Source organism: Notolepis coatsorum, assembly GCF_963971535.1.
Source record: "Notolepis coatsorum genome assembly, chromosome: 1".
Taxonomy (NCBI): Eukaryota; Metazoa; Chordata; class Actinopteri; order Aulopiformes; family Paralepididae; genus Notolepis; species Notolepis coatsorum.
The window spans coordinates 181,412,106-181,428,376 of record NC_140165.1 but is presented as its reverse complement, the minus strand read 5'-3'; the positions used below and the strand labels follow the sequence as shown (position 1 = coordinate 181,428,376).

General features: G+C 46.2%; 1 protein-coding gene across 1 annotated transcript in view; it reads right to left on the bottom strand.

Annotated features, from left to right (window-relative positions):
* The window catches only part of rilp (Rab interacting lysosomal protein), a 144,973-nt gene that overhangs the window by 35,904 nt on the left and 92,798 nt on the right, over positions 1 to 16,271 (bottom strand). Inside the window, exon 6 of the mRNA XM_084328394.1 lies at positions 10,447 to 10,569. Within this exon, the coding sequence (XP_084184520.1) occupies positions 10,447 to 10,569 (123 nt within the window). The remainder of the gene's footprint in view (positions 1 to 10,446; positions 10,570 to 16,271) is intronic.

The window sequence follows — 16,271 nt, the reverse complement described above, 5'->3', positions numbered from 1 at the left end:
CGGGAGGAAGACAACCCTACAGAGAGAGAACTCTGCACGGAACAAGATGAGGAGAGCGCCGAGGAGATAGAGCTCCAGGACTCCCCAACGAGTACAGCCAGGAGCGGCTCACCTCTACAACCGTCTTCCCCCAGCGAAGCGGAGAGGATGCTATCACAGGCGTTCCTCGTCAGCCTGACAGCCTCTACCGAACGCGATCGACTTCAGGGTGAACGCGATCGACTTCAGGGTGAACGCGACCGACTCCAAGCACAGACGCTTAGCGAGCGCGAACAACTCCAAGCGCAGCAACGGAGCGAAGAAGAGCGCATACGCCTGGAGATGAGACGCCTTCAGACGGAAGAGAATATGGCAAGAGACCGAGCAGACACCCAGCGCGCCGCTGACGGTGCCCAAAGAGAGGCAGAGCGCGACCTCGCTTTCATCCAGCGCGAAACCGAGCGCGACAGACTACAAGCCGAGCGCGACAAGCTACAAGCGCAACTAATGGAGCAGCTGATCCTCAAGGCAACACCCTCTCCCGCCGCCAGGGGTTCAAGGAACTCGTCGAGACAACAGTCAAGGGCAGCGTCTCCTAACCGAGCAAGCGACCCTGAACTTGACCAACGGACCAAACCTATACCCCCCGCAGACCCCCTTCCCCGACCGGTCCAAGCGAGACCCAGCTACAAGGAAGGAGCGGCATACACTGCGGAGAAGCTAAATAAACGACTACAGGATCTAGAGGACCTGATAGAAGAAGAAGAGGGAGAGGAGGAGAACCAAGCCCGACGACAGCACAGTACTCCACCGGACCAGGAGGTCCAGTACAGCCCAGGCTATACCCCCGCGGCGCTGCGCTACAGACCCCCGACTCTATTCACGGGTGAGCATGACGCACGACCAGCCCCGAGGAATAGCACCTGGACCAGCGGGCCATGGTACCCTGCCGGTACCAGCCCACAGAGAGGCGCAAGAGGAGACTCGCCTAGGAGGCCTCTCCCCCAACGCTCGCCGATGTATCAGCCATCCACGGCGTCATACATTGGTACACCGACGTTTCCAGACTTCACCTATGAGAATCGAGCACAGTACACGGAGCTCCGGATGTGCTTAGAGACAATGATGGTGGATGTCGCTGATGAACGCCACAAGTATGCAATATTACTGAAGCACCTGAAAGTACCCCGAGCGCACAATATAGCGCTAGCCTATGCCACCTCTACGACCCCATACACCGCGGCTCTAGCAGCGCTGGACCAGAGATATGGACGTATATGGGATTACGTAATCCAAGAGATAAGGCATATTGACCGCCTACCCCCAGCAACAGACAATCGCTCATTAGACGACCTGTCTATAAAAGTGCAGTCCCTGGTAGGGATGCTGGGAGCACAACGAGAAAAGGGTATGCACGAGCTATACGCCAACTCTAACGTCGAGAGGATTTTAGAGAAGCTGCCACCCGCCAGACAAGAGCGCTTCAGGCGGCAGAGAGACCACCGTGATCCTAACGGTCCCGAACCATCCCTCCTCGATCTAGCCGACTTCCTGGCGAGAGAAGTCAGCAGCTTACGACTGGATACGTTCGTGTGGAGCACACCAAGCTCCAGAGAGGGACCCAGGAGAATAAACGATGGAAGAAGATCGGTGACTGTCATGCACCAATCAGAATCAGTACCGAGCAGTAAGAACCACAGTACCCCCTCGAGAAAAGAGAAGTGGAAGATGGTGTGCCCGTACTGCGAGAAGGAACACTGGCTGTCACAATGTGACCTGTTCACCAAGATGAATACAGAAGAAGTGAGTCAATGGATAAAGTCCAACAGGCGCTGTTACCGATGTGCGCGCAGTCACATGGCAGCCGAGTGCCGCCTAAAGAAGAGGTGCAGTCGGTGTGACGGAGCCCACCTAGATGTCCTACACGACAGTAACAGAAGAAAGCCTGCACCTGCACCATCGAGCAGCACCAAGGCAAGTGTCATGTACATTGACCCCGCCAGCAGCAGCGGCGCCCAAGTGCTCTTAAAGGTAGTCCGTGTAACATTGAGCTACCAAGATAAAGTCATGGACACTTACGCCGTCCTTGATGACGGGTCAGAGAAGACCCTTCTGCTCGCGTCCGCTGCGGCCCAGCTGGGACTGCGGGGGAGCGAGAACCAAATGACGATTCGGACAATAAGAAGAGATTTAAAGACGATAAAAGGCGAGAATGTCTCCTTCACTATCGCAGCAAGCGGGCAGCCAGAGCGACGGTATAGGATTACAAATGCTTTCACCAGCCAAGAAATAGGACTATCACAGTACACCTACCCCATCGCCAAACTGATGGATAAATATGTGCACCTGCGTCAACTACCTATCCCGCTCATAGACGGCGCCACCCCGACCCTGCTGATAGGCTCCGACCATGCAGACCTCATAGTCCCGATAGACCGGGTCCATACAGGACCCCGAGGCTGTCCTGCAGCAGTCGAGACCCGCCTAGGATGGACACTACAAGGCCCCCTCGCTAAATCTCTCAACCGAACAGCAGCCACTAGCTGCCTCCACTCCAGAGTGACAGAAGAAGACACCACTCTCCTGCAGCATGTCGAGAGGCTATGGACACTAGAGACAATGCCCTTTAAGAACGAAAAGAAAGACATTCGTTCTAAAGAAGACATTTACGCCATAAACCTCCTCGAGCAAGGGACAAAGAGAGTCACAGTCGGCGGAGTGATGAGATACGCAACTCCACTCCTGAGGCGAGAGGGAATGCCCACCTTTCACGCAAAGAAAGACGCTACGGAGCGGTATCTATTGAACACAGAGCGGCGCCTAGCCAAAGACCCCGCTCAAGAGAGTGTGTACCGCGCTGAGATTGAGAAGCTAATCACAGCGAGACACGTGACAAAGATTGACATTAAAGAGGCCGATCAGACGACCGAATCATGGTACGTGCCGCACCACAAGGTCCACCACAACGGCAAGGATCGCATTGTGTTTAACTGCAGCTACCAGATCGGATCCCAAAATCTGAATAAAGAGCTCTTGCCTGGCCCCACACTCGGCCCCTCTCTACTAGGCGTGCTACTACGCTTCCGCCAGGACAAGGTGGCTATCAGCGGGGATATCAAAGGGATGTTCCTGCAGGTGAGACTAGTGGAGGAGGATAAGCCCCTACTGCGGTTCCTATGGAGAGAGAGGACCGGAGATGAGCACCCAGCCATCTACCAATGGGAAGTCCTCCCCTTCGGAACCACATGCAGCCCGTGCTGTGCTACATTTGCACTACAGAAACACGTCGCAGAGGACCCAGCAGCAGATGAAGAGGTCCGACACAGTGTGAAGAACAGTTTCTACGTGGACAACTGTTTACAAAGCGTTTCGACTCAAGAAGAAGCCGAGGTTCTCCTACTCAAGCTACGCGCCTCCCTGATCAAAGGCGGCTTTGATCTCAGGCAGTGGGCCAGCAGCGACCCGCACGTATTGCGCAGCCTCTCCCCCGCGGACAAGGCTGCCAGCAGCGAGACCTGGATGGCGACAATCCCAGGAGAAGCCCAAGAAATGACACTAGGACTAGTCTGGCGCTTCAAAACAGACTCGCTCCACTATAGACACAAACCCCTGACCACGGAGCAGGGAAGGTCGACAGCGATACCGACCACCAGACGGAGTGTGTACAGAACACTCGCCAGACAATATGACCCGTTGGCATGTATTCTACCTTACACCACCAGGGCAAAGATGATTGTACGAGCACTATGGGACAAGGACCAGGGCTGGGACGACCCAATACCCGCACCCCTTGCCTCCACATGGAGAGAGTGGGAGACGGAACTCCGCTCACTCCCAGGCGTCAATATACGCCGCAGCTACTTCCCACCCACAGTGAGGCCAGAGACATGCAAGATGGATCTACACGTCTTCAGCGACGCCTCCGAAGTAGCCTATGGATCAGTGGCCTACTTGCGTGCCCAAGAGAAGGGAGGAGAGATACACACCGCCTTCATCCTGGCTCGCTCAAGAATAGCCCCACGAAAGCAACAATCTATCCCGCGTCTAGAGCTCTGCGCAGCCCTAGCAGGAGCGCATCTAGCCACGTTAATCCAACGTGAACTCACCATTCCGGTGCACAGAACAATCTTGTGGTCAGATTCCACGACAGTACTCACATGGATCAAGTCTGATTCATGCAGATACAAGGTCTTCGTGGGAGTCAGAGTCACAGAGATTCAAGAGTTAACAGAAGCAGCGAGCTGGCGGTATGTGGACACCAAACACAACCCAGCTGACGTCATCACCCGGGGAATGTCCCTAGATGACCTCACCCGTCGCAACATCTACAGTGACGGACCAGAGTTCCTCAAGCTCCCGGAAGGAGAGTGGCCTACGCCCACCCCACGGGAAGCGAGTAAAGAGGAGGCTGAGAACAAGAAACCTATGTTCTGTGGACTGAGCACAGTCGCCTCCACAGACCCCAACATAGATGATTGCATTACCCTACAGAGTGCGCAACTAAAGACATTCCTGTGGCACCACCCAGAGATTCAGCCCACCACTGACATTTCAGCAGCTGACTACGAAGAAGCAGAACTTCTTCTACTACAACGAGCCCAGAGAGACTCGTTCCCCGATGAGCTAGACTGTCTACAGGGAGGAAAGCCTGTCCCATCAGACAGCAGACTGCTCCACCTGGCACCCGAGAGTGACGCCCATAATCTCATCAGAGTGGGTGGTCGTCTGCGGAGAGCCCCCGATCTACCGGATGACGTTAAGTACCCGATAGTCTTGAACAGCCGACACAAAGTCACAGAGCTGATCATAAAGAAATACGACGAGGATGTACACCACGCAGGAGCAGAGAGAGTCTTCGCGGAGATCAGACGTCGCTATTGGATACTTCAAGGAAGAGAAGCAGTGCGACGCTTCCAGCGAACCTGTCTAGACTGCCGAAAGTGGCGCGCGCAGCCCAGCATACCCCGGATGGCTGACCTACCCCCCTGTCGCCTCCGACTCGGCGACAAGCCATTCCACTCCACAGGCATGGACTGTTTTGGCCCGTTGTATATAAAGAAAGGAAGAGGAACCGAGAAGCGGTGGGGTATTGTATTCAAATGCATGACCACCAGAGCGATACATATCGAACTCCTTCCAACCATGAGCACAGACTCATTCCTTATGGCCTTCCGAAGATTCACATCACGGAAAGGAAAACCGTCTACATTGTTGTCTGATCACGGGACAAACTTCAAAGGCGGAGAAAGAGAGCTGAGAGAGAGCTTCCAAGCTATGGGCCCAGAACTTAAGACCCACCTCGCTCCATCCCAGATTGACTTCCAGTTTAATCCCCCGAACGCACCCCACTTCGGTGGAACCTGGGAACGAGAAGTACGTTCTATAAAGACAGCCCTGTACGCCGTGCTTGGGGCCCAGACTGTAGCGGAAGAAGTCCTAATGACAGTCCTCACGGAGATCGAGGGAGTATTGAACTCCAAGCCCCTCGGCTACGTCTCCAGTGATATAGCAGATGTCGACCCAGTCACCCCCAACACACTCTTGATGGGGCGGCTGGACCCCGCGCTACCCCAGACAATGTACAGGCCTGAAGAAGCGAACGGCCGAAGAATGTGGAGGTAGTCAAGTACTAGCTGACAAGTTTTGGAACAGCTTTCTACTCCACTACCTACCGTCTCTACAGACCCGCCAGAAGTGGGTAAAAGAGAGAGACAATTTGACAGAAGGAACAGTCGTCATGATTATCGACCAGTCACTACCCAGAGCTATGTGGCCGGCTGGCCGCGTAAGCAAAGTGATCACCGGTGCCGATGGCAAGGTCCGAGCAGCTGAGGTGCTCGTCCAAGGGCGAACTTACACACGACCCGTGGCGAGGCTAATGGAACTGCCCAGACTCCCAGACACTATCGATGACGACCATGACCCCATGACTTTGTGAGTTGACCCTTACAGCGGACCTTGAGTGGTAGACAGTGCGGTTAATCTGTCTCTGCTTAGCTAATTAGGTGGGACTAATTAGGGGGCGGCTGTTGTGAAGGATCAGATTAAACCGAATATATATATTTATTTATGGATATATATTTAATAGTATTTGTATATCGTTTGATATCCCTTGTATATTCCTTGTACATATACACTGAATATCCCTTTAGTCTACTAACAGCCCATAATAGTTTCATTCTCTCATTGGACAAGAACTTGGCGCCAGCAGCCAAGCCCCTTGGTTCAAGTTCAATCGTGCCGACGAACATGTCGTTACTAGCCCCGGTTCCGCGTAGGAATACGTCTGGCGAAATACGAATGGTACTATTTGTTCACAGCGCATATATATATGGCGCAAGTAAAGTAGAACTTTCTTTTAGTCCCTTAGCCCTTAGTTCTTTACCCTCCAACCTAGTGGCAAGACGTTAAGCCTCACCCACGATACGTGTGGTGCAGTATGGTCAACTTGGCCTCAGAATGGCATTGAGACATCGTGTGGATTAATAGTTGAATTGTCATAGTTTGGCACTATACCGTCGAGTGGGACGTATTTCTATTAAGTTAATAATAGTCTATTATGTATGGTGCATCGTTCGGTTAGAGTTATAAAGTGAGCAGTACCCCCATCGTTTTCCTCGCGTTATCCAGAGTCTTAACCAGGCTGGGCAGACCACGTGTGGTGCTTTCATCCGAGGAGTTCTGGGCTAGGACGAGTGGACCTGCACATTGGATTACCTTACCCGGACGACGGCGAGCCCTACACGGCTTGGATTATCTACTTGCTTTGGGTGCTTTGATTATGCCATGGATAACAGCCAACACTGGTAAGTGTTGGAACTACCCCCGAGAGGAGTCCAGGTGAGACGGCGCTCTAACCCGAGTGAGGTCGCCTCACGTCTCTTCGTTGTGGACCGGCAGCTACCGTCTACAAGAGGGCCCAGCTGTATTCATCTGTGGACCAAGGTTCTGTGGGCACCGTGTTCAGCACTCTGAATTCTCCCAAGAAATCGTTGGCCAGATGGGATATCGCCAGCGGCTCTCCTAACCCCCCCCCCCCCCCTACTGACTTACAACCAGCGGGACCCCCCTTTAGTGTATCCAGCTATAATCATTTAAGTACCATCGCTATAGTTCCCTAAAGAACCAGGTTGTATACTTGCTTCCTGCGTAACCAGAGATTGGACATTCAATGTTGATTTGCCTACGAATACTCATTTGCCTTACAAGTGCATTCAAATCATAAATGTCATTAAGTGAACGTTGTATATACCCTTTGCTATATATTAAATATTCGATTTATACATTTGTGTGGACTTGGTTTCATGGTGGGAAAGTGTTCATCATATCTATATCATGTACTGTGTGGCCAGTAGTTAAAGTACATAAAGCGGTAGTGGTTTAATGATACCATACTTATCAATACAGTCAGGGAATTGTACCCCTCAGTTACAGTGTGTGTGTGCGTGTGTATGTATGTGTATGTGTGTGTGCTTGTGTCCAATTGCCATATATAGTCGGGTTTGACAAAGAGAAAAGGGAGGGGTGTGTGTGTGTGCGTGTGTGTGCGCTTGTGTGTGCCTGTATCCAACTGCCATACATGGTCTGGTCCGAGATGAATCTGATATTATAGGTCTGCCCCTCCTCACTGGCCTGTGTGTGTGTGTGTGTGTGTGTGTGTGTGTGTGTGTGTGTGTGTGTGTGTGTGTGTGTGTGTGTGTGTGTGTGTGTGTGTGTGTGTGTGTGTGTGTGTGTGTGTGTGTGTGTGTGTGTGTGTGTGTGTGTGTGTGTGTGTGTGTGAGAGGCCGGATGCAGGGAGACACACAGAGCCACGGCCCCAACAAGGCCGTGGAGAGACAATGGGAGCTCAGATATATAAGATATTAGCATTAATGAACTAAAAACCTATCACACCGTTGCAGGGGAGTTTTGAAAATGAAAACCCCCTTTGAGCGTTGCCGCTAGGAAAACTAAAATGCCTGCCAAAACGGCGTTGCCTTTTAACTTGGACATGCAAACTAAATAATTCGAAAATGAAACATTGTAAGTGTAACCAGGGCCTAAGTATTGTGTGATTTTGTGTGAAGGGCCGACTAGCAAAGTAAGATTTTCATTGTATGGCAAACTGTCTGTTTAACTGTGCATATGACAATAAACAATCTTGAATCTTGAATGTAGGTGTTACGTCTGGCTCTATGCAGCTGAAACCCGCCCAATTTTCCGCCGTCGACTAAAAACACACTTCTCCAAACAATATCTGAAATTAAAAATTAAAAATTAAAAAGACTAACCTTTGTACTGTAATTTACTATTATGTCTACGAATTCCAATCTGGCTTCAGAACATCCCACTCCACTGACACATGCCTTCTCTATTTGAACGACCACATCAAACAAGAGGTGGACGCGGGCAAATACTGCGGCATGGTCATGCTGGACCTACAAAGGCCTTCGACACTGTCAATCACTCCATTCTGATTGACAAGCTAAAAGCAATTGCTTTTGATAGTCTCTACACCCTCCCTAGGCCGACAGTGGGGCAATGCGTGCAACGACCAGGAAGGGAATTGGCATAACGACGACTAAATTGGGATGGGAGCAAAAATACAGAAAAAAGAGAATAAATAAATAAATTATTCGGATCTTTAAAGGTCCCCTGTCTTATAAATTGCCTTTTCCAGTGTTTAGCATTGTTTTCTAGCAATGGGGGTTTGTATCAATGGGGTCTGTGTCTCTAATTCTCATTTTGGCGGATTGCTCCAATTCAGTTGAGACAAGATCCTCCCCCAGTGAACTAAGCCATTCTGATTTGACTCGCTATCCTACATAGCAAGGAGCTGATCTGCATAACTAACTAACTAACTAACTAACTAACTAACTAACTAACTAACTAACTAACTAACTAACTAACTAACTAACTACCGTATTTCCTCTAATATTGGATGGGTCTTGTATTTACCTCAGCTGCAAAGAGCACCAGGCCTTTATTAGAGAGAGGCTTATATAAGAGGCAGGCCTTAATTTCTTATTTTTAACGTAATTCACACACTGAAGTTGGAACTGTCTATAGGTTGCGGGGTCCGCACAGACAATTTAGCGTGTGGTACCTTCTCGACTCTACCTGAGTCGAATTGAGTTGATAACATGCAGTGTGGCAATAGCTTTAGCTAACGCTATCATAGCCATCATGATCTGTAATGTCAACTGGACAACGCCAGCCCCGCCTGCCAACGCCATATAGATAGCGAACGTTAACTAACGTTTGCAAACGAAGCCAACGTCATCCAGCCGACACCACAGATCTAGCTATGACAACGTTAGCTAACGCCAATGAAGTGAGAGTAGGGAAACATTAATGTAGTCAGAGTGTAGCGGGAACAGTAGAGAGAGGCAGCACTTAATTTGCATTGGCAAGAGTTTATCTCATTCTATATCACGGCACAAAAAATAAAAAAGGTTTTTTTGCGACCCTGTATTGGAAGCCGGCCTGTATTTGTCTGCATGTATCAAACCCCCCCTCCATTATAAGAGGCCTGTCCTCTATTTGAATGCCCTCCACTATTAGAGGATTTACGGTAACTAACTAACTAACTCTATGGTTGTAGCCACACTCAACCATTCGCTCAACAACAGAGCGAGTAGAAATACTGACAATCTCCCTCAATCTCTCTCTCTGTCTGCCAGGGTGACTGTCACTCAAAGCGCTTTGCGAGTATGGGCGGAGCCCAGCCCAAAACAGCTTGAAATCTTGAAGTGGAAAAATGCTGCTTTAGAGTACTTGATTAGAAATACAAAACAATGAATTTTTTTGAAGAAGATGTGTTCCATAGACTCACAGGAATTGTGTAACATTGCCCAAATAGTGAAAGGAATAGCTAAACATGGGACCTTTAACACGGATGAGTCAGGAAACACCCAGCTCTAGCGGAGATGCACTTTTCACATTGACACTCTGATTCCCATCGCATGGTTTCTGCTTGATCCAAATATAATGATTTTCTTTTTAAAAGAGCATTTTGGTTGTTAGACTTGTTTTGACGTTTTCAGGGGTGTTTGAAATTTATACTAATTGTTATCGAAGCAGTCCTAAGCGGTTAAACAAACGAGTCTTGCAGTTCTCTACAGAAGCCGAGAATGGACTATTATATTTTTTATTTCATGAAAGTCTAGGCCTGCATTAAAGTGTTTCCAGCAGTAGGCTATAATTGTGCAAACTGTATGCTCCTTCATTTTCATATAACTACTAAACTAAAATGGATATTGAATGTTACATTTGGACTTGCATTTCAAGTCCAAATGACAAGCTGTTCAAAATAAACTCTTCTTCTTCTCCTATTTCTATGTCTGCATTTTGAATGAGGTAGTGTTCCATGAGGGTAAGGGCAGAGAAGCCAAACGCAGATCTACCAAGTTCAGGAGAGAGAGAGAGAGAGAGAGAGAGAGAGAGAGAGAGAGAGAGAGAGAGAGAGAGAGAGAGAGAGAGACCGACCTGCTGCATTCATCTGCAGGTATTCCCAGCATCTTGGCTTTGATGACAGTCCTCTGTTTCCTAATGGTGGCGCGGACAGCATCCAGGAGGAAGCCTGGACATCTCTCATCATTCAGAATCTCCCTGGGACCACACACACACCAAACATTTTAGTAATTTAAACAGACATGAAATCATTATACAGTAGATTATCTTTCTCCAACAGACAGTCCAGCTACCGGTATGTGACCCCCCCCCACACACCCACATACTCCTTTATTATGTTATGGTTTTAACTCTTCTGCTTTAAAGTGGATACTAAGTTATTTGTCCTCCAGATCACAGAAGGTGTATCTAAATGGCAGCCTGTCCAGTAGCAGAGGTCTAGAGTGTGGCGTGCCGCAAGGAAGTTGCCTAGGACCTTTGCTCTTCTCTGTATTTACGAATGACCTATCTTGGGCTACCAAATGTGCTACAACAGTTCTTTATGCAGATGATTCAACATTGTATTACGCGGCACCATCATGCAATGTACTTAATGAAGTTTTGAGTAGAGAACTTAAAGTTGTGCATGACTGGGTAGTATGTAATAGACTTGTCCTTAATATCTCCAAGACTAAATGTATTGTGCTGGGAACAAGGCACAGGTTATCTACAAATCCAAAGCTTCATTTAAACTTGTGTAATTCAGCAGTTCAACAAGTTGAAAGTACTAAACTCCTTGGAGTGATGCTGGATTGCACTCTGTCTTGGTCTCAGCATATTAATTATATTGTTTTAAAAATGGGAAGAGCAATTGGTATTTCCAGGAAATGTGCTTCTTTTGTTGCCCGTCCCCTTTTATGTCAGATAGTGCAAAGTTTAGTTTTATGTCATCTTGACTATTGCTCTGCGATGTGGTCATCTGCTGCCAGTGGTGACCTCAGGAAGCTCCAGGTGGTCCAGAACAGGGCAGCACGGTTGGTACTGGGCTGCTCACTAAGGTCTAATGTGAGCCGTATGCATGCCCGCCTCTCTTGGCTTAACGTTGAAAATAGATTGTCTTTTAATATACTTGTGCTGTTCAAGTTGGTCATGAGCAGTAAGACTCCTGTTTTTATACATAATCAGATTGTTTTTAGTAATACTGTGCACGAGCATTACACTAGAGGTTCCAGTAGTGGGCAGCTTGAATTGCCAGGTCCTAGAACCAGCGCTCTGGGGAGATCTTTTATTTTTAGAGCATTAACTCTGTGGAATGGCCTGCCTCGGAACCTCTGCTGCATTTACAGTAGATTCACTTTTAAAAAGAATCTTAAATTGTTTTTAAATTGTTTTTAACACTGTAAAGTAATTTTTTGTTTTTGTTTTACACTAATGTAATTTTAGCTATATTAATTGTTACAGTAGGTTCATTATGCATTGTGTGTACTGACTTTTAATAATTTTTTTTGCAATAGTGATTGTTTTTATGTGTTTTTTTGTGTGTGGACCCCAGGAAGACTAGCTGGTTGCTATCGCACCAGCTAATGGGGATCCCTAATAAAATCAAATCAAATCAAATTATGTTCACCTAAAAAGAAAAGTCATATTTACATATCATTCATACCTACCAAACAAGCAGTCTGAAAACACTAAAACATGGTATCAGACTAACTGGTATCCCCTGACAACAGACTAACTGGTATCCCCTGACAACAGACTAACATAAAGTAATCAGGAAGTCTGAAATTAACTCAAGATAGGATCGTACAATTAAGAAAATGTGGGTTCAGGATTAACTTCTGTTATGCCAACATGACTGTGAAAACACTTTAGTGGATGCCTTTCATAGGTGCAGAAAACAACATTTGCGGTTTAGCATTCTTTGATATTCTTCAATATTCCTGGGGCCACATGGCAACAAAATCCTGACTGCCCGTCCGCTTTTATCAAAGCTATGTTTATGTTAATTTAGATTAGATAAAAAATATGGATGTCCGATATTATCGGCCTACCGATATTATCGGCCGATATCGGCATTAAAATGTGATATCGGAAAATATCGGTATCGGTTTTCAATTTTTTTTTACATTTCTATAACCTTTATTTACCCAGGCAAGCAAGTAAGAACAAATTCTGATTTTATTTATTGTCAAAAGTATGCATAATGTTGTGTTAATTCCACAACAAGAGATATGTAATGTTAATTACCTGAAATTATTCCATTTTTAGGGGGGGGAAACCCTGCATATATCGGTATCGGTTGATATCGGTATCGGAAATTAAGAGTTGGACAATATCGGTATATCGGTATCGGTAAAAAAGCCAATATCGAGTATCCCTAATTAAAAAGCTTTATTGTCATTGTACAGAACACAATTAGGAGTGCTACTCCTGATCAGTGCAATTAAAAAAGAAGAAACAATAAACAGATGACCTCAAATAATAACAACACATGCAACACTAGTACAAACATATTTAAGTACAAAGAGGTAGGTTGCACTTGACTACGTGCTTATTGCAAAATGTTTTATCTTAGGATAAATATTAGTATTGCACTGGTATGAATAATTATTGCACAAGAATAATGACAATGATTGCACACAGTATGAATGTAAATATTGCACTAATGCCGGTAGGTTGGACTAGCAAACAGTCCACGTATTGTATGTGTGTGTGTATGACATTGTATGATATTTCAGACCTTCTGACTGCTGCAGTTGAACACATTGCTTTATGTTAGTCTGTTGCCAGGGGATACCAGGAATGCAAGTTGTTTCTGACTAGTGAATGAGAAGCAAAGTCCATAGTATCTAATGTGCTTCAACACAATCCTATACAGAGCTGCCTCTGCGGAGTGTGTGTGTGGTGCTTTAGGGACGTTGACAGGGCAGTGTAGGTGTGGTTTATATTTAGATAATATCATTAATTTGTGGGACTTGTACATGAAACCAGCTTGGAAGAAATGCTTAAAATGCTAACATTCTATTGTGCTAGGATACAGGTGGTTAGTTAGGTTAGCCCCCTAATGACACTCAATTTATAATACAAATATCTTCCTGATTATATAAATTATCTTCCTTTTTTCATATAGAGATTTAGCACATAAATACTGTAGTGATTCATAGTATTACTGTGTTTCTTTTCCATTTACCACAGCAATATACTGTATATACTATAATGATTTAGCATAGTATTTTTGCAGGGGAATATTATAGAAATGTATGTCGAATCACTATAGTATTCCTGTGGTTTTACTGTCAAAATATTACGTTTCTATAGTGATTCACTATAGCAGGGAGGGGCAACTGGCGGCCCTCACCGACGTTCCATGCGGCCCCAGGCCAATAAAAAAAATAAAAATAAAAAATTATAATTTTTTTTTTTTTTTTTTTTTTTTGTATTGTATTCGACTAAGAAGAGTTGGCAGTCAACTATGGCTCCTTTCGATCGATTAGTCGACTATTTGACTAATAGGGGTCAGCCCTAGTGTGCACATATTCAACGCTGTTGAAAGTGCCGTGCAGCAATATGGGGGCTGTTGTTACCGATGGATTCGCCGGGCTTCTAAGGCAGAGTGGCGTTGAGTGTCCAATGCTGCACTGCATTATACATCAGGTAAGTTCGCTAACATAATTTCCATCTATTGTGCGTCACTATAATGACCAATGCGAGTCGAGTGTAGTCAAATTATATGCGAGAGTCGTTAAATCGTTTTTCTTTTTTTTTATCTGATATAGGAGGCTCTCTGTGCCAAGAAGCTTGAATACAGCCATGTTATGGATTTGGTTACCAAGGTTACCAATCTAATTCGTGGAGGCAACAGGTCACTAAACCATAGAAAGTTTGTCTCCTTTTTGGAAGAGATGGACACTGATTATGGCGACTTGCAGCTACACACAGAAATCCGATGGCTGAGCCGTCGGAAAGTACAGGAGCGACATTGAAACACTGCAAATGCAATTCAATGATCGGTTTGAAGATTTCAACGGCATGCAGTCACGGATAGCGCTGTTTGCCGGCCCCCTCACCGCTACGGTGTCAGAGCAGCCCCCACCGTTGCAGCTTGAACTGTGCGAGCTACAGTCAGATCCTTTTTTTCAAGCAAAGAGAAATGAGAGGGGAATTTCGTTTTGGAAACTGCTACCTGAGCACCGCTTCCCACTCCTCAGGGACTTTGCCCTCTCTATGGCCAGTATGTTTGGGAGCACATACATACGTGAGAGCAATTTCTCAAACATGAAGCACATCAAGTCAAAGGAGAGAAACAGGCTGTCGGATGAAACATTATTTCATCTGATACAGATTGCATGCACAAACATTGAAGTTGACATTCCTGCTATTGTGCGCCAAATGGAGAGACCACAAGTGTCTCATTAAAGACAGGGGGGGAGGAGATGATGAAGAGGTGTAGAGGGGGGGAAGGAGATGATGAAGAGGTGTAGAGAGGGGGGGGGGAGATGATGGAGAGGTGTAGAGAGGGGACCATTATTATTATTATTATTATAACCATTATTGACCCACTGTGGGGCGAGGGTGAATGTCATGCCAGTTTGATAAAGGGTCAATGGGAGGCATGTAGTATTGCACTTTACTTTACTTGCACTTTACTTGTTTACTTTTGTAGTGTTCAGATAACACTAATAACACAAACACAAAGCAGCATTCCTGCTGCATTTCACTACAACAGTAAATCAAAAGTGCAATAATAAATGATTTTGTTAAATGTATAAACTTGTATCCTGCTACTAAACAAAACATTCCTGAGTGCTTCATATCCATAACATGCATTTCAGTGTTATAATGTTTTGTTTAGTAGCAGGATAAAAGTTTATACATTTAACAAAATAATTTATTATTGCACTTTTGATTTACTGTTGTAGTGAAATGCAGCAGGAAATGCAGCAGGTTTGTTGAGCAGTGGGCTTTAAGTTCATACATTTATTTTATTAGAAGCCTTAATTATAATTGATCATTTTTGTATATATTTGGGGTTACAGCAATACTTTTAAATTCAGCTGTTTATAAATTCATAAAGTTGAAATTGCATTACTAAATGCATTTGAAATGGAATAAAAACAAAGTTACAACAAATTATAATTGTTTATATACCTTATTTATCACATCTGTGACTATTATGGGCTATTTGAGTGATGGGGTACTACTGGCGGGACTGCCGATAAACAATGCGGCCCCCCAGATTGATTGTGGACATTTTGTGGCCCTCACCATATACAAAGTTGCCCACCCCTGCACTATAGTATGTCTATAGTAATTGGTCTGTGTCGTACGGCTGCTTGATTATGGCCTGGCTTAAAAATATGACCTAATTTAGAGCGACTGGGTAGCGCAGTGGACTAAGCACTCGCCTACCACCGCAGACTCTGGGTTCTAATCCAGCTGTCAGCGGTACCTCCGGCATGGTCAGTCATCCCTACTAACACAATTGGCAGTGTTAGCGGGTGGGAAGCCGGTGGGGTATGTGTCCTGGTCCTGGTCATTTGGTCAGCCTGTTCAGCAGAGGGGATCTGGGGGAAATAGCGTGAACCTCTGCACGTGTTACGTTCCCCCAGTGAAACTCCTCACTGTCAGGTGAAAAGAAGCGGCTGGCGACTCCACATGTATCGGAGGAGGCATGTGGTAGTTCTAACCCCTCCCCAGGCCGACAGTGGGGCATTGCGCGCAACGACCAGGAAGGGAATTGGCATAATGACTAAATTGAGATGGGTGAAAAATACAGATGATCTGACTTAAAAACATGAACTGATCGCCAAAATGATTTTAAATACAATCTGATTAAATGCCCAGCCCTAGGAATACTATAGTTTTGTCTCATGTTAATTTTCATGTGGGCATAGGGGTATATGGGAGCACACACGCACACG